Source organism: Galleria mellonella, unplaced genomic scaffold, assembly GCF_026898425.1.
Source record: "Galleria mellonella isolate WM207_F2 unplaced genomic scaffold, CSIRO_AGI_GalMel_v1 utg962, whole genome shotgun sequence".
In the NCBI taxonomy this organism is placed as follows: Eukaryota; Metazoa; Arthropoda; class Insecta; order Lepidoptera; family Pyralidae; genus Galleria; species Galleria mellonella.
This window is the reverse complement of record NW_026442180.1, coordinates 274650-295470: the sequence shown is the minus strand read 5'-3', so window position 1 is coordinate 295470 and position 20821 is coordinate 274650. Positions and strand designations below refer to the sequence as shown.

Below are 20821 nucleotides of genomic sequence, written 5' to 3'. Positions count from 1 at the left end.
AACTATTTATAGCACTAACTTGAAGAACCTAGAACTTAACTGATATTCATCGTAGAACTCCAATGGAAATGAAAATGTTTAAAATAAAAAAGGCAACTTAACGTGATGTAAAATGACAAAGTGAAATGTATTCGTAACCGATTAAATCGTATAAATAAAATAATGAATGTTGAGAAGACGAAAGAGTTCTGTTGGAATCGGAACGTTTGGCGTTCCATTGTTTCTTTCTACCCCAATAGGAGATAGGCGTGACGCATATATATTTATAAATCATTATTAAATCATAGATCTGTTGCTTTTCAAATTTTCGGTTCCCTAACATATATTTTAGGTTAATATAGTATACCAACTATTTATTTATTTATTATTAAAAACTTAAATAATAGTTACATTTGTCATTCGGCTAGGTTATTAGGTTATTACATTATGTGCACAGCTCAAGCTATCCCAGTAGACCTATTTCTATCACAGTAGAAATAGGTCTACTAGGATTACTATATTCCATACATTTGTCAATTTTTCTATATTCCAATAAACAATTGATTGTAAAGAATATCAGGTTAGAACATATGATTAATAGAAATAAATTCAATTGACTCCAAAAATCTCATTCAATAGTTCTTTTACTTTAAAAAACCGACAATTTATCAATTGTTACTAGCACCATTCTACACCGCTCGGGGAGTGACACATTATTTTTTAAATTCACTTGTGTTATGTTCCAAACAACCGGCCGTGGCTCGAACTCGAATATAATCTATGAGGAAAAACAAAAATCACTACATAATACAGTGTAATAATGATATGAAGTATGAATGAAGTCACAATCCTTATATTAAAGGATATTTTAATAAAGTCGCATTCAGATTTTTAAATTGTAATCAAATTATATCGAGAACATTTAAATTAATATCGAAATAAGGACAAACAAGCTGAAGTGGCAATGGGCTGGTCATATAGCTCGTAGAATCGACAACCGATGGAGAAGAAAGGATCTTGAGTGGTGACCTGGCAAACGCAGTGTATGACGACCCCCCCCCCCCCCCCCCCCCCCACTAGATGGAGAGATGGAGTGACGACCTCAAATGCATTACAGAAAGTCAATGAGATACAAGTGGCTCAGGACTCAAGACCGTTTCTTATGACAGTCTATGAAGGAGACCTATGTCCAACAGTGGACGGATAATGAATCCAGACTGGCTGAAATGGCGATGATTAATTTAATATCTTACAGTAACTAACAAATATTTATATTTACTAGTTTAAACAATAATATATATATGTACATTATTATAAGGGCTCCTATCGAGTCCGAAACTAATCGGACACTCCCTTAATTTTAAAACGTGTGTAAAGCCAACATAAATAATCACAATACAGTATGACTCACGGTAGTTATTATTCAATAATTGTGGATAGTTATATATTATAATGTAATACAAACTATGGATTATGAATGAAATAAAAAGAGTTTATTCATTATGTTTACAGTAACAATAGAACAGGTAATAATGGTACCAGACTTTAACGAACCCTTGATTCGATTCCAGAGCGGATTTCAATCAAATACGATCAGCTAGTGTTGACGTAAATTTAGTGGAAAGATAAAGCATTGTTCCTTAATACAATTGAATTATTCGAATGATTTCTTAATCGATTATCGGATGACCAATAGATTAGTATTTTAGGCTACGAACTTTTATAACTGACTTTAAAAAGTAAAAGATTCTATGTTCGACTCTATGTATTAATTTTTCTCTGTACGTTTTTCCCCTTTTCTGTAATACATCACATTATATCTTTGAGTATTGGTATCTAAAGGGAAGTAGAATATTTATTTATACTAACTGAATAAGTAGATAATCTAGACAAATATGTTTTTTTTTTAATTGCATTTTCATGTAGTGCCAACATAACCAGCACGAACATCATATACATTATGCCATTTATGTGAAGGCTGAGTCACTCCCGGAAAGGAAACAGCCAATGTACATTAGTTTGTTTGCCATTCTAAGTAGGTATCATAAAATGAAAATAAAAATATTAACAGTGAATTGAGAATACTAAAGTATTTTCAAATTTCAAATAACTACTTGCGTGTTTCTCTATATTTTGATTTGCATGTCGACAATACTTAATTGAGGTAGAAAATTAACATATTAAAATACACCTGTGGCGTCCAATATAAATAATTATTAAATTAATATGTAGGTAATTAATTATTCATTTACACTCTAAAAACCATATATAGGTGTCTTACCTCCTTTCTGAAAATACGACATAAGAAAACTAAACAAAGATCTCAAACTTATTTTAAATTATTTGTAATTTAAATTTTTCTTAGTAGTAGTATTGTTTTTTCCTTTTTTGGGCCTCGCTTTTATTCCTCATTTTTATTGGTAATTCAAATAGCACTTACAAAATAATAAATTATAAATAAACTTTACAAAGAGCAACCTCATGAGTGATTGATCCAAGATGGCGACTCCAAGGAAGTGTAGGAATTTGCAAGACGCGTTAGAGGGCGCGCGGAGAGGAGGCCCGGCGCTAGGGACGCGGGCGGGGGAGTGACCTTCGCGCGTTGATGCAATGTCGCCGTGTCATTGACCACACAGCGCAGCGCTGCGCGCAAACAGTTGCAACCACCCTCCCCGCGTCCCTCACACTCGTTCCCTTCTCCCTGGCGCCCATCCACTCCTCCCCGCCGTCTATTCCTCCCACTTCCCCCTAACATTGCACAAGTTTCGCGATATACATTACATTATATATAATTTATATATATCTGCTACATGATACCCAGTAGCTATGTAGCGTTGCGCAGAAATTTCATAAATATTACCGAATGACTTTACTGAGATTATGTAATTTCAAGGGAGTGTTCAATCAGACTATTTTCCCGCCATTATTGTTTTAAAAATTGAATTAGTTAAATAATTCACAAAGTTATGCCTTCCTAATCATTCTTGCGGAGCGTAACATAGTAAGCACTTTTGTTTCCCTAAATCTTTTATCATACAACTTAATTCTCACATACACACATAGAATGCATAGATAGGTAAGTAATGAAATATGGAATTTGACAAATGCAAATATGCATTCTCAATGTCACCCGCTATGGTACATTGACATGAAGTAAAACAAAGAACAGTCAACCAATGGCATCGAAAACCCGTCGCTTAGGTCAAAATGTTACTCCAGAAGACAAAAGACAGTGCGGTGTTACAACATTAAAACATATTTCCACAGTTGTAAACGTTTACGTAAGCGGGGTGCACGAACTTAGCATTGAATCTCACCTTCGTCGCGTCCCAATCTGCAGGTTGAGGTCACTTCGGTAATAATAGTTATCGATAACATCCACAAACAGTGTGTACCGCTGACTTTCACGCGGTTGCAGCACTGGGCGAGCGCGGGAAATTTAAGCTGTACAACGATCGGATGAACATCGTCGCTACTTAGCCTCCACTAGCACATAAAAAAAAATATAAGTATTCTCTGTGATAAATTAACATTCAATAAAAATAAAAGTAAAAAAATCAATTAATCGTTCAATTAATTGCTACTATACATTTATTAGAAAAAAATTTGAAAGACCGTAAATTGCGAATTGAAATCGTAAAATTCCAATAATATAATAGAAGTTTTTATCTAAATATTATATGAATGAACTCGTAATGTTGTAATTTAAAATTAAAATTATTTCATTATGGTGTGGATTTTTATAAATGAATGTTTCCCGTCAAAAAGTATAGAGAAAGATAGAATACTCAACTAATATTTTGAAAATTAAATCAGTAGCTTCTATCAGTTATTTTTTTTTTTTCGCGTCTCGATTCTCTCTTTATACTCAGCAGGGACTCAATGTGATGATATATAAACCTTAAATTGGTAATTACTAACGGAAATTTGTTAATCTTTAATATAAATTAGTAAACAGAAGAGGACCTATTACTGTTCCCTGCGAAACTAAAAAAAAAAAATAAAAAAATACTGTTTCGCTTTAAAAATAGAGTTATCTGTCGTACTTCCATGATACATATGTAATTATGCATAAAAGTAATCTATGGTTCATATTATTTAAACTAAAAATATTATTAATAAAGATTAAAAATTGTGTTACGATGTAAGAGACCTGTATAATTTTCAAACGGCTTTATTATTTGACTTATTTTTTAGGACAAGTAACAAAAAACTAAATATTTATAATGTATTCTAATGCGTATTACGATCTTATTTTAGTAAAGACACGGAAATAAAAACAATATAAATGTAACAATAATGTCGCGGTTGCATAAGAGGAGTCTATTTGCCTTGAGCGTAGATAAAAAATATCACGTCCGCATGGGCAAACTTGGCACAATCAGTCCAGTGTTTATATTTAATCTGTGGTAGTGGTAATAACAAATACATTATCCGTGCCGTAGGTACGCAATATGGCGTTACAGAACCTGACCTTCCACAATATCGCGGCGATGTTAACCGACCTAAACAAACAGTGCGCGCATTTGAACCGAAACACATCCAACCATATGATAACTGCATCCGGCAGTATATTTGCACACATCATTTGTTATTTATATGTATATTTTCCACCGTGATAACCTTATCTTGGGGTATCGGGTCGAGCCAAAACATAAATGGTTGTTACCGTATACAAGTGCAAGTTGAAAGAAATATTCATGCGAGTGTACCTACTTGTTAAAAAAGAAACGGACGATCTGAATAAATATAAAATATATTATGCTAGATAATGTACAGATGGAAATAAAATATCTATGTGAAAGATTATAGTTATATATTTAGCTACATAGAAATATACTTGAACTTCTTTACCAGAGAGACATTTTTTTTTTTACCAGAGGGAGACTTTGTACAAAAGTCGATTGCTTGGACACCTCTGTCCCATTCGTGTTTCTACCGTGAAGCAGTTGTGTTTGTATAGCTGTGTTTCGGTTTGAAGGGTGGGATATGGCGTGAATTTACAGGGTACAGAGGAATAACACCTGAGTTCTCAGGAATGGCAACGCATGGGGAGTATCATGGGCGAAACAGTATACTCTGTTATGTCCATGATACTGCTCATGTATATAGGCGACGGTTACCACTTTTCATCAGGTGGGTCGTCAGCTTGTTTGCCATTCTGAGTTGTATATAAAAAAAAAACTTCAGTTCTAAGAACTGTAATACATTCAAATAAGACATAAAATTATAATAATTTTACCTTAAATCAATTAGAAAATTAATAAATATTGGTCCTTACAATAAAAAAATTATTATTATCACAGGTTTTATTTTTAGAGTTAGGTTTAAAAAATCCACCCTATTGATCATGTTTACGTACATTAATGTACTCAAGTTCGTTACATATTGAATCGGTAGAACGGAACGTTCGATCCGAACTCTAGTCATCTAGTCTCATGAATTCCACTGATCAAGTTAATAGAACTTCCTTTAACGAAACTAAACGTGTATTTAAAAAAAAAATCTTATATTTCATTTAGTCCGCTACTTTGTGCCCGTGGATTTTAGATGTAGAAAAACTATTCCAGCGGGTCTACCATGAAATGAAATTTCGGACTCAATTTCGTGTTTTTGTTTATACCATAATCGGACCAATAAATGGAGTTTAACATTTCATTCGTCATACATCCTATTATAAAAGTCAAAAGGAACAATATTTTAACATTTTTAATATTTCCAAATGGCACGTATTATGTAATTTTAACATCAAATTTTTGTTTCGTTTATCTCCGAAATTTCAGAAAACATTTCATGATAGGCCCTCAGATTTTAAGTCAGACCTTTGGGAACACGACTTTGTATACTGCATCCAATTTAGTGTAGTAGTTTTTACATAATGGTGAAACAAACGTACAGATATATTTGTCTAGACAGACAGTTTTAAAAAAAATATTAATACGGCATCTATTGGTCTTATTTAAACCACACATATTACCATTTCTTAAACATCTATCGTATACCAACATCGTTAAATTATAATATTATTTTATTACTAATACGTATTACATTAACACAGTTCTGTTAAAGAAACAAAAGGCAAATATGTGATAAAAATAACATTAGCAAAGACAAATTTTACAGATAATAATATGATTAATAGTGGACATGTAATAATAATAGATGATAATAAATATTATAACGTAATTATAACTTTTATGTGTTTAATTATATTAATAGTTAGTTATTTAAATAAAGGCAATAATAACTTAGTTACTCTCGAGCCGAACATTCCATTTATCGTGCCGAGCAGAGACACAAAGGTTACTTTAACTCAGATCATATAGAACTAAACTTGTCATACCCTCGTATCTGTTTGCCATAATATAAATGGTGATTACGAACAGGTACATACCTACGATATATACATTAACTACTGTATTATCTATATAAAATTGATTACAATGCCGTCAGAGCTTGCCAGTTGGTCAAACACAGCTATTGATAATATTTACAGATCCCAATGGTTTTTTTTTTTTTATATACAACTTAGAATGGCAAACAAGCTGACGGTCCACCTGATGGAAAGTGGTAACCGTCGCCTATAGACATGAGCAGTACCATGGACATAACAGAGCATACTGTTTCGCCCATGATACCCCCCATGCGTTGCTGAGGACTCAGGTGTTATTCCTCTGTACCCAGTAAATTCACGCCATATCCCACCCTTCAAATTGAAACACAGCCATGCAAACACAACTGCTTCACGGTTGAAACACGAATGGGGCAGAGGTGCCCAAGCTAACGACTTTTGTACAAAGTCTCCCTCTGGTAGATGTGTCCTATGAAGAAGTTTATGTTGTATTAATGAATAGGAAGTATTTAAAAAAAAAAAAAACGAAAATTGTATCACATTTAAATGTATAACGATATATATCATATGGATGATAATGGTATGGTAACCCCGTCTGCGCTATCGGTATACACTGGCGGGGCACCAGTGAGGGATAGGATAGGTGAGGTTGAAAACAGATGAGATGACTTATTGATCAAGAATTAAATACGATGATAAAGTATATACTATAGTATAATATAGTATTGCTTGTTGCCATTAATAAGAAACCCTTTCACTCTATATCACATGAGTTATATGAACAACCCATTAACGTCCCACTGTTTTCCCCATAAAAAGATACAATTAGCTTAATATAGCAAGCAGCTATTTCAAGGTGTCTCTTCCATGCTCTGGCATCGAAAAGGAGTAGAAGACATGGTATATATATATATATATATATATATATATATATATATATATATATATATATATATATATATATATATATTCACATTATCATACAATAATATATGTACATCTTTGAATCTTATTTCATATACCTACAATATATAACCGAAAAGTGAGTGTACGAGAGCCAAACGTGAAATTCCACTGCCCACCCACTCCTTTTGGCTATAAACCTAACCAATCTTAATAGTAAAATGATTGACTAAGTACTTACACTACGTAACAATCAGTCAAAAGTCTTTATATAAAATATGTGACCTACAGCAATGACATTATAAAATTTATAAGTCAAATCCTAATAACGGCACTTGAATTTATTATTTAATAAATTAATAATTTAATACGTACTAAATATGTATAATTTTTATTTCTCCAAAACTCATGAAATAAAATAAAAACTCGTTTGCAGTAACTCTACCGACACTACCAATGCGCAGGCGCCATCTCGCTTAATTACCCAGTCATTACTACGCCTAATAGGCACTTTTAAAAAAAAATATTACATTTGGTGATATATTCACCTGCAATGCCTCTGGTGTTGCTAGTGATCGTTGGCGTTAGTCACTTACCATCAGGTGAGCCGCATTATAACACAGCAAAAGCGTGAAGCAGTTATGTTTGCATGGCTGTGTTTCTGTTTGAAGGGTGAGATATGGCGTGAATTTACAGGGTACAGAGGAATAACACCTGCGTTTTTTGGGAATGACAACGTATGAGGGGTATCATGGGCGAAACAGTATACTCTGTCTATGGCACTGATCGTGTCTATAGGCGACAGTTACCACTTTCCATCAGGTGAGCCGTCAGCTTGTTTGTCATTCTAAGTTGTATAAAAAAAATATTAGAAAACAAAAATTTGCACTATTAACAAGCTTCTACCTACTAATAAGCTGTAATCGCATTTTATCACTTCAACCTCTGGATCCAACCGATCTGGATGAGTTAATTTTCCGTTTTATATGTGAAGTTATTCTATTTATGTCACAAAGAAAGTCTACAATGTCACACTAGAAGTGTGGTGTCACGATCTCCGCCCGCCCCCACGTGACCCCAATACAAGTGTCGCCCTCTGCGCTGTTATCGCGCCGTTACGCAAGGTGCAGCGAAGACAGCGCCGCGCCGTGCGCCCGCGCAACCATAGCAGCGCTGACCTTACTTAACGCAGCGCTAGTTCGGCGCACGTGCACGCGCTGCCAAATAAAATGCATCCCACTAATCTGACCGTGGTACACATTGCAATGAAAGGAGCACGAAAAAGAAACTGTACACGCTTCTAGCAAATTTATTATTGTGTAAATTAACAAAACAACTTATTTTTAGACATCCGCTTAATATATAATGTCACCTTGATAACAATTGCATAAAAAAAGCGACTTATCAAAGACTTATCGTCTCTTATAACCATCTTAACATCATGCTCAGATCAAATGTCATAATATTGCAAATGATATGTGCCTACTTTATATTTGTTATTTAAATGCAATAAATGTAATAAAATTAAAAGAGATTTTCTAATAATATAGATTAGTCAAATTTATTGAATTATTCTCTTTTCTAACATATTTCATTAAAATTTATTATGTATTTATTATTTTTATAAACGACGCAATTAAGTTTAATAAATAAATAATTTCGAAGACGGTCAAGATCAAAAAATTGGAAATCTGGTTTCCTCCTGACATCTCGCACCATGGTTTGATGATAATTATCCAGATGGTGTCAGACGAAAATTAAGAAAGAAATATTTCCCATGAATTAGAATAATGAGAGGGAGAACAATATAATGCATAAGAATTTATAAAGCTCATGAAATTTGAGCTATTTTGTTGTAGATAGCTATCTTATTGATAATAAATAACATTATACCGAGCTTGGTCGAATTACTTAGGTATCCGTAGATAGATAGATAGATAATTTATTTGCATTACTTAAAGCACACAAATTACAACATATATAGATATAAATAAAAAGCGAGATAACATAAATGATTTAAAAAATACATAAAGCCGAGTACAATATTTCTTTGTGCGTGTGCCATAACGATACAAAATGGTCACAACTCAGTTTATTGTTTCGCCTTCAAAAGAGCAAAGCACTGATATTCTGTTATAATTTTTTTAAGTATATATTTTGGTATTTACAAATAGTCATTAGCATCGATTGATAGCAATCTAACTTCGATTAGCTATATCTACCTATCAGTCATAACTTCTAAGTAATTGAAAGCCGTATATCAGTTATGGATGAGCAATAAATTTGTATACAAATGGAGTGAAGACAGGCACGCAGGAGCATAGAGGGATGCGCTCGCGCAGTCCGCTGTGTGTATATGTGAAGGTCAACCGGCGGCGTCATTTCCTGGTCATTGCCTGCCGCCCGCCGCATCCGACGCGCCCGTCTGCGCCCGCGCACACAACCACGCCATGGTGCACTCGCAATCTTAGAAACACGCACACCGCTTTCCGGTTACACAGGAAAGACATGGATTTATAATTTTATGCCAATTGGATAGGAAAGGACGATGCGGAGCTAAATAAAAATGTCATTATTTATATGAAAAAATAGCTGAATGTACATACATAATTAATTAATAAATTTGCATATTTATTCTAATTTAGTCTTCATTATATTAGTTATCTTTACATGACCATTGTTGTTCACGTAACTTTTACACAGTTCGACCGGTTGCTTGGAGGAAACGATGCGCGTATCTTATCTATCTAATTCGTTACACAGTGCGCGAAAATAGACGATAATATTTTCGCAAACTGATAACGTGCTCGCGTAACTATTGACGTAAACCTTTTGTTTATTTCCTAGTCCATCGTCTCGCTTTGTTTGCTGCGAAACAGCATATAGAGCCTGTAAAGGAACACGGCAGCGGGCGTTTGTATCGCAAGAGGTTTGTGGGGTAACCCATTTATTGCGACCGCGGGATGCGCAAGCGCAACCGGTTACCGCCCTCCCGGCCCCCCTCGCCCCGAACGCTGTTCGCATACTTGCATCCGGGAATAAAACAATCCATCTTGACCAGAGACACGCTATTTACTACCGAAGCTAAATAGAATAAAGCTTATTTTGAAACAGCGAGCGATCAGTCGTAATTTTCTTTTCGTTTCGCTGCAGCTACTAACTAGCCAAGTAAAGATGACATTCTTAGACTGTAAACGGGTGTGTATGGCAGCGTAACCTTGATCTTGCTGTACTACCAGTAGGATGCGTCCAGCGCATGCGCTATAAATAGAACCGCCAGGGTATAAAATACATGTTCTACCCTGTTTTGTTGGTAGCTTCCCAGGCCCGCGACTGATTTTTATGAGGACTGCATCCGTGGAACGGTTCATTAAATTGTAAATACCAGGTAAATAAACGTTGCGAGCACTTTAGAGCCCGTTATCGTTAAAAATTCGATACATATCAGGGAAATTATAGATACTGTATCATAGTCCCAGCTTTTCCATCATCATTGCGGACAGAAATTTAATATTAACCCTATGGTGGTATATTACTAAATGATTTGGCATTATGACGTCGAAACTCTATACCTAAATTCTTTCATATATATTCCCAATTGTTTTTAATTATAAAAGTCAACAAAGCACGATTGATTATTTCACTATAGGGCATCCATAAAAGGCTTTTGCATAGAAACTGCGCTCCTTACGCCTTAGCATCGAATTATGAGTGCGAACGTGACAAACGGACTAACACACGTGTCAATAAGCAGGGTGAACGACCTGCCGATAAGCCACGCAAAATAACGCGGACTAGATAATATTAGACATAAAATGGTGGACGACGCCCATAGCAGGATTGGCAAGCGACATTTATACGTTCGGAAGATGCCTATCTGCACACATTAATCTAGATGATTTCAAATAACTAATAGGTGTGAACAAGTGTGAAGTAGGTACTGTAATAAAAAAAACAAGCATAAATAGGACAACCTACAAGGCGAAGTAATTGATAAATAATGTTATTAAAGGAAAACATTACAAAACAGAATTTTATCGCATAAGTATTTATTTATAACATCAAGTATTGCTGCATATTACGGAGACATCGTAAATAGGTATACAGTACACTTGTTTTTATAATCGTTCGAATATTTGCGTAATTTGTAATCGAATAATGATTCGATAATAATCATTTAAGATAGTACCTAAGCGTCTTAGTGCAAACTTATAATGGTAACCCAGCATACGCATAACACATTTTCCTTTGTGGCCAAAAGAATAAAAAGCAGGTCAATTACAGGCCGAGCAAACAAGCGAATTTTATCGCTTCCCGTGGCATTATCTATTTGAAGTTTCAAATCTGAATAGCTACGAAGTTTTTTATTTGGTTTCTGTGAAAATTTCCCGTAACACCTCGCCGAATTGTTCAGAGCTTTGGCGCAAAACTTTGTTTACCAAAAGATATTCTTGAGAATGTTAGTTGTTCGCAAATAATAACACCGTTGTTTAATATAGAGAATCTCTGAAAGTATATAATGAAAATATGGCTAGTACCTATCTGTCTATATATAGCTTCGGTATTGTACGCCTAAATGGAAACATTGCTTGCAGTTCATATGTTATGTTTTGGCCTTTCTAATTTAACTTATTTACGCCAATTAGAGTAAAAACTATCCATACAGGCCAAATTTATATGTATATAGGCTGGCAATACACCTGCAATTTCTACCTTACTCATGACTGGCGGTAGATAGATAGATAAACTTTTTATTTGAGCCATTTATGACATACGTAAAATTTACAAATGAGTTTATACAATAAATTTATTAACACTTTTCAAAATATACAACAAAAGATAAAATATGAAAATATGTTTTAGATAAATATGAATATACGGTAGTTACTTACCATCAGGTGAGCCGTATGCTCATTTGCTCTTTGTACTATAGAAAAAAAAACATTCAAATCTGTTCAGTCATTTCAGTAACAAACATGTTTATAAAATTTCGATTCTTTTAATAATAGTAAAATACGTAGGAAACCTTATTCATATTTTTTTATATATTTATGTCTAGAATTAAAAAAAAAAAACAAAGAAATTATAATCTAAAACGTAAACAGGGCAAATTAGTAAAATAATAATAATAATAATAGATATTTGAAAGAACTATCATGTCCGACGTGTGCCGTGAGGAAAATCGCAGTGACAGGCTAGCGAGCAGAGGCATTGGGGTCAAGGCGGCGATACACAACGTTGACGCAATCTAGCGCGCCTTTATCTATACCACTTATTGTGTTATCAAATTGTATTTAGGTACCTATACGTGTTAGATTCTTACAGTAACTATTTCGTAATAATGAATGGCTGAACGGGAGCCAAGTTTCGTTCCTTGAACGATGACATACGGAAGTCAAGTTTGTAGAAATAGTTGCTGAAAAACAATCGTAATGGATTCGTTTAAATGTGTATTATACATAACAAAAAGTGTAAAAACTAATGTTTAAAATATCGAATTATTAATTTTTATATTCTATTGAAAATTAAATTAAATAGACATATTAATATCAAATGCTTGCATTACATAAACAAAAATAATACATATAACATATGAGTCGAGTCTAGTTCCGAAGTTATGACTACGTAGCTATCAAAATAAATTCCAATTTCTTTTATGCAATACTAGCGGCTCGGCCCGACTTCGGACAGGTGGACATTTTTACAACATTTTATAAAGTGAATATTGTGACATAACAACCAACAAGTTTTTTGTAGTTATCGATATTTTCTTCAATATTGTAGAACATACTTTTGTTCTATCACCAATAGTTTCCGCAGCGCACGCGACCAAAGATATTTTTTAGCATTATCTTTACACCTTGAGTTACGTTACTAAAGTTTTAGTAAGGATCCCTAATCTTTTCTAGTAATAAATATAGCCTATGTTACTCAGGGTGAATGTAGCTTCCTAATAGTGAAAGAATTTTCGAAATCGACCAAGTAGTTTTTGAGTTTATTCATTACAAACATATACACACAAAAATACAAATCTTTCCTGTTCATAATAGACTACTAGGTATGTAATGCTGTTGCAAGGAGTAAGTGAATGCGGGTAGCTCAGGACTGTCCTTTATGGCAGTCTATGGGACCCTATGTCCAGCAGTGGACGGATAATGGCTGAAATGACGATGACGATAATGTAATATTGTTTATAAAATATTATATTGAAACAATTATATTTTTAATACTTAATTTTCCTTACATTCAAGTATTGAATGTTTTACAATTAAATAAAATTCTATGTGAATCCAAATATAACGTCCGACGAGTCGTATGATCTATTGCCAACATTTCCCATGAATAATTCTACAACTTTAGTATATTTACGAAACTGGGCCATCATAACCAATGGCGCCAAAATAGAATCAGCGGCATTATTCACGTTTAGAACACAACTTCGGAACTAGCGTTAATCATGAATCCTTATCAATGAAAGAATACTCACTAATATTATAAATATGAAAGTGAGTTTGTTGGTTTGTTACATCTTAACACCTTAACCAATTACTATTTTTTTTATTAAAATTTGGAATACACGTAATATTTGCCACTGAGAAGGTTATAGGCTTTTTCTTTGTTTTTATGCCAGTCACTGACTATATCCCCGTCACGGGAACAAAGTCGCGGGTGAAAGCTAGTATGTTGGTAAAGATAATCGTAAAACATTGATCGTTAACATTTGAACCTCGTTTGCATTAATTTTAACCAACTTTCAAATGTTTTTTTTTTATGGGTGAAAATGGCATGGGAAGCCCGCCTGCGCTAACGGGATACGCGGGCGGAGCACCAGTGAAGGGTGATAGATGAGAATGAAAACAGGCCAGTTAGCCCATCATGATGAATTCATCAGGAATTAACCATGATAGTTTCCAGGGGAACCGCGAGAACGTCGACCTGGTTGGGTATATTGCTAGCAATGGGATTCTCAGTCTCCATTACTAACAATCCCTTTCCCCCCACTTTCAAATGTTAAAAATGAGAAATTTCCGTTGCTACTCTATTTTCTTCATGTTCTTCAATATACGAGTAAGAAGCAATTTTTTTTTAATTTAATTTTATATTATATAAGGAAGTCCTGAGAAGAGTGAACGAGAAAGAACATTAATTAAAATAATAGAGAATAGAAGAGGCAAAATGCTATGTCACCTTATACGACATGACGTTTTTTTAAGAGCATTGTAGAAGGAAAAATAGAGGGCAAAAGAGAAAGAGGAAGACCGAAGAATAACTACATGGGACAGATAAAAGAAACACTAGGTGTCATGTCGTATAGGGAGGTCAAGTATATGGCCTGCGATAGAGCTGGCTGGAAGAAGATGCATGAATTAGTTACACCGACAAGAGGAAAGTCTTAAATGAGAAAAAAAAATTATAGTCCCGTGATATTAAGATTGAATATTAAAAAAAAATAATAAGTAATTACAATTCTTCCACAGCTGAAATAGCAACAACCAATTTGATCTACAATTCTCAGTGCCTAGATTATTCTATAATAATATAAAATTTTACTACCAAATTTTTTGGTATATTTTTTCTCCAAATGGAAAAAAAAATCCTGTGCCTCTCTGGACAAGAATTGAAACTACGATCTGTTTTTTAGGTTATAATAGATGAATTAGTTAACGAATAATTTAGTTTAATGAACAATACGTTTGCTTAACATTTAAATATTAATGATCATTAATTAATATGTACATTAAAGAATGTTATTATAACAGCGAGCTTAGATCTGACAATATGGATTGTCTAGACTTAGCGTTCCCACGCCGAAACTGTGGGAGATCTCACTATTGTTTAAATTGAGTTTACACCCAATTCAAATATGTTTTACACTGATCACACACAAATGAGCCTACAGTGCAATTATAATATCATTTCAGCCATTAACTGTCCACTGCTGGACATAAGACTTGCCATTAAGGAGAGTTTTAACAGTAGTTGCCACGCTTGACAGGCGGGTTGGCAACCGCAGTTAGAATTTTAGACATGTTTTAAGAGGGATGCTTTTTCCGATTCCTCTACCATTAAGTTCCCTTAGTCGCCTCTTACGACATTCACGAGATCAAATATGTACTAGGTACATATCGTCATAGTCGTAGAATACTGACGGATCGAACAAAGATTACATATAAAGATCCGTCAGTATTCTACGACTATGACGATATAGGCCCTACTTTAAACTGAAAATCTCGAATTTATTTGTTCAAGTTTAGATAGATAGACATACATTTACTTGTACTTTTCCTTTACTAGATTACCCTCCAATTAATTATTTTCTCTCTAACTACACTGGGTTGGCTGGAAGAGATCTCTTTTAGAGATAAGTCCTTCCTTGCTAACAAGTTGATAAACTAATCGCTGTGTCTATTGTTCACGTGCAATAAAGAAAATATATATTAAAAAAAAAAAGAATGAATGGTTTTCTGTGTGTGCTATTTTACTAGTATATTTTACTTCTTGCCCATCACTTGTAGCTAAGCTCCACGTTTGCGTTCTTTTCCAGTGGGTGCAATGAGCGAGCGCGACGCCTACGGCTACGGGTACGGCGGCGGGGGTGGCGGGGGCGGCGGCGCGCACCACTTCGCCGCGCCCGCACCCCCGCCCCTGCCCCACGACGACCTGCCCTACTCCGTGTTCGACTTCGGCGAGTACCAGCGGCACCACCACCACAACAAACTCAAGCCCAAGAAGAGGCCGCGGAGCGACGCGCCACCCACGCCCGGCGTCAAGCGCAAGAGCCGCGAGGGCTCCACCACGTACCTGTGGGAGTTCCTGCTGAAGCTCCTCCAGGACCGGGAGTACTGCCCGCGCTACATCAAGTGGACGAACCGCGAGAAGGGCGTGTTCAAGCTGGTGGACTCGAAGGCGGTGTCGCGGCTGTGGGGCCTGCACAAGAACAAGCCGGACATGAACTACGAGACGATGGGCCGCGCGCTGCGCTACTACTACCAGCGCGGCATCCTCGCCAAGGTGGACGGCCAGCGGCTCGTCTACCAGTTCGTAGACGTGCCCAAGGACATCGTCGAAATAGACTGCTCGCTGGCGTAGGCGCGAGCCGCCCGCGTGCGCGCTGAGCGAGCGTGTCAGTGAGCGAGCGAGCGGTGCGGTGGGCGGTGCGCAGTGAGCGCTGACCGGTGAGCGCTGAGCGCTGAACGCTGAGCGGTGAGCGGTGAGCGCTGAACGCTGAGCGCTGAGCGCCGAGCCGGACTTATCCCGAACGTTATCGGTTCGAATCTCCAGTGATGGACTGAGTGACACAGGACTTTCTGTCATACGTAACTACGTTATAGAGATGCGTATTCATTTTTCTCTTACATTTTTTCACTAAATACTTAGTAAATTCGTCTATTTTTCAAATCATCATGCATTACGTTCTCCGATCGCTTTATGATAATGTTATTAAGATAAATATTATATTCTCAAATCGAACTAATATAAACTTATCATTGAATTTAATATTTATACAAAAATAGGAGAGACGAAATATATTGCTCAAATGTTTATATAGGTACCTATTTTTAGGGGTATTTCAGAAGAGGAACACTAAATTTGCTAGCTGTTTGTTATACCTACGGTACGGAGTGATTTTTGTATAATGTTCAAAACGAATTTTTAAATGTTTGTATTGAAGTTTCTATATATTGCATGTTTACGTGGATCCACGAAATCAGAACTTCCTACCTCAAAACTAAGCAAAAGTAACGATTCATAAGGATATAATATACAATTTACGATGTTTGAAAATACAGTTTTACAATAATGCAATTAGTGTGAACTTATAGTAGATATATACATACAATAAGAGTTTATATTAAAGAAATATTTACGTAAAATGTTTATATAGCAACGGAACTATCATATAACATATGTGACATCCTCAGATCACGTTTTTGGTGCTTGTCAAGGCCATTTGCATATTTACACCTTGTTACAAAGGACCTCACTAAACTGTTGATTATATACATGTATATTATATAGCATATTATATTGTTTACTTGAAGTGCATTGTACAAGTTATTGTTCAGTTCATCTCAGTGTTGGTCGTCGCTTGTCAGTGTACGGGGCGGGGAGAGCGGACCGCTCGGCGGCCAATCGCGAGCGGCCCGCCTCCCCCCGCGCCCGCGTACCATGTAGCCAGAAACCGAATTTCAAATGATATTATTTTTGGTTCTTTTATTTTGTGGAATTAAAAGTCTACATTAGTACTGAAACCTACTGCCAACTTTCTGTTAGAAATCTGATATAATGAATATAGTTAAGGGATGATTTGTGCGTTTATTGTTTTAATTATTATGAATAGATGTTTACTATAAGTGAGCTATTTAAGTGGACATGTCCTAGATTATTTTGTTTATTTAAATTTATGATAGTAAGCCTGTTGGACGGAGATCTCGCGCGGGCGCAGCCTACATCGTTTGTTTGACATATCAATCGTATTATATTGTAAATCGTTATAGTGCCGTCTCCCACGGGCGCATATCAAGAGTCTATCCGCTTAAGAGATTATTGCCATTTGTTTCGCATCAACGCCACGCGAGATCTCTATTTTTTTGTTACCTGAATAAATATTATTAATAATTAATTACGATTTGTGGTCCAATGTTAATGAATCATAATACTTTAACTAGATAGATGATAAAGAAAGGTCGATTAGGGTGTAGCGTAGCTCGCGGCGCACGCGGCAGTGGACGGTACGTTGCGTTGTAGTTTACAAGAGAAGCAATCATTTATATACGTGTTTATATACAGAGACGGTATTGTATTATAAAATAGGAGAGCCACAACTACTTGTGGTTACGCGAAGTGGTGCGGTGTATTTGCTATATGTGTGTACGTAGCGTACGTTAGGGCGGCCGCAGCCCGCGCGACACCGCACGGCTATCTGAATATGCAATATTTTTATATTCAAAGTAAAATATATCAAGTTGTAGCGAGTAAGTGTTTATAGTGTAATTGGAGGGTCGTGGCGGGCTGCGCGCGCTCAGAGTGCGGTGTGACGAGCCTTAGAGTCCAGTGTCGAGGATGATGGGTGCTACAAGGGACCGACTGACAGCCTAGCAACACATGCAATATGTTAGACCAATAATATAGTACCGATATACAGGTGAAGCGATACTATATAAAAACCAGTGCGTTAAGTGATTGTTAATAAAATAGGTAAAAAGATCTCAGTGTCCAAACTTCTTCGAACAAATCCAGTGCCCGTTCCATGTGATTAAATATTATATATATTTATTTATATATATATATATATATATATGTACATCAATATTTTAAAAAAGTGGAATTTTAACAATATTTTTATATAGCTAGATGGAATTTTCAAAACGACCTATTCCTTTCGGCACTTTTCTTTATGCTTTTGTAAATATATCTATAGATTTTAACTTATTTATTTTCGTCGCTGGTCGAGGCGCAGCGACGCAGCGGTGCGTGATGGCGGGTCGGTAGCGACTCGCGCGCGACTGTTTGTCGTGCGACAGTCGCGCCGTACTTAATCGTTTCGCCTCCGCTGCTACTTCATAGTCTTTCCCTTTAGGAAATTTCGTTCTATAGGTTACAAATTTTATTGTAATATACTTATAATAAATTAATTATTAGTAGTTAATGAATGGACCACGCGAAGGTGAATGCTCTCAGAATTATAAGTCGGCTAGTGTATAATGCTAATCGATACTGTGAAACACGAGTTACCGGTTAGTAGGCAAAATGTTTGAGCAAGCATTTAAAATGATGCTCGGAAAGTTTTAATAATTTTAGTCGAATTGATGTTGTTGAAAAATCAAAGTTTCTAATAAACTTAATGTACTTAAATTTTCAATGTAAATTATAACAGCACCTCGAGAAAATTATTGTTAAAGAAATTATTTTAATCGAGCCTAGTCTTAGCATCATAAAATTTATTTAAAATTAATACGGACGCGTGTTCGGTATGCGATGTCGTCGCACTTGAAAGTCGCGCGGCGGCGACCAGCGTCGCGTCGCGTCGCGTCGCGTTGCACGCGTTACGCACGCACGATCGCTTGCGCGTCGCTCGTCAGCGTCGCGCCGACCATAAATTTATTGTAAATAAAGTGACGATGTAGGAACCAAACGCACACCCTCACGGCCCAAGTACCACGTACTAGGCCGTTAGATAGGTAAAATATGAAAATATTTTGCATGGAAGCAATGAGAAGGTTAGTGATTTGGTAATAGGCGAGGAGGGCGCTGCGATCGCCTTAGGCAGAACTTGAAAATGTTTGTCGTTGACTATACTATTTCAATGTATTATTGACGTTATTTAATCTGTGTCCGATGTTTGAATACATAATTCCAAAGGGAAACGTTTTTAAATTGACAACATAATGTTATAATCGACTCCCGTTGTTGAGTTTTGACTACCCGACAATAGATGGCACTTTCGTTGTAACAAAATTGTTTTTACGTATTCTGAGAGTTTTGTACGACACAGTGATCTTGCTTTTAGTTTTACAAGTCCGATATCTTAATTATAATTTAGTTGTTAATTTTACAAATACTGTATTTTCTGCCCCCTAGTTAAGTTATTTTTCTATGTATAGTTAGTTATAAGTGTAAATGAGTTAGCACATAAATTTGATGCATGATGATAATGTTAATAAAATATCCACAATAAAATACAATCTCTTGTTTTCTTATACCCTTCAATAAACGTAATATTAGACTGTGAGTGCAAACAATGAAATTATTATATCTAGTCAATATAATACACAGGCCTACGAATTAAATATTATCATTTGTACCGTTATTAATGCGGTCAATGAAGAAGTTTGCAGCAATTTATTCTATTCTTTTTTTTTTTTTTTTGATGGGTGAAAATGGTATGGTAACCCCGTCTGCGCTAAAGGGATACGCTGGTGGAGCACCAGTATAGGGTCATAGATGAGGATGAAAACAGGCCAGTTAGCCCATCATGATGAATTCATCAGGAATTAACAATGATAGTTTCCAGGGGGAACCACGAGGAGATCGACCTGGTTGGGTATATTGCTAGCAATAGGATTCTCAATCTCCATTACTAAAATTTATTCTATTAGGATCCTATAACGTTAGGCCAGTTTTAATCTGTAGTGATAGCAGGGAAAATAATTTATTAAAAACTTAATTTCCCTGAAAGAAAAAGAGAAAAATAATACAAAAATAGATACATAACATACTATTTTGTTAGCAGACTTCTAATGACAGTTTACTTTTTTTTACATTATAAACATTTTCATGGCCTGTGCAGGCATAGTGACGGGTTCAAATGCTGTACAACACAAAGATTCATGAGTATATATGTTTGTTTTGGTATTATATAAATTGTATCTATTTACAAAGTTTTTTTAATAGATTACCTCTTTATTCATAAAAATTAAAACCTACAAACCTATTTTAACTATTAAAGTGTACTGTCTTTTTAATTGAGAAATTAGTACAAAAAAAGGACAAAACACTTCAATATCTAAAATAGTTTTCTGAGAGGTTTGACGTTTTTATTAATAAGCGGGTATATCTTAAATTATAGTGATAACGATACAGTAA

At 35.5% G+C, this 20821-nt stretch overlaps 1 protein-coding gene across 3 annotated transcripts in view; it reads left to right on the top strand.

The window, feature by feature from the left end:
- LOC113522849 (ecdysone-induced protein 74EF) overlaps window positions 1–19920 on the top strand; it is a 299508-nt gene extending 279588 nt beyond the window's left edge. For all 3 annotated transcript variants that reach the window (XM_052902908.1, XM_052902907.1, XM_052902909.1), the window contains one exon: window positions 15780–19920. In XM_052902908.1, the coding sequence (XP_052758868.1) occupies window positions 15780–16324 (545 nt within the window). In that variant the 3' untranslated portion in view covers window positions 16325–19920. The remainder of the gene's footprint in view (window positions 1–15779) is intronic.
- Window positions 19921–20821: the final 901 nt, after the last annotated feature.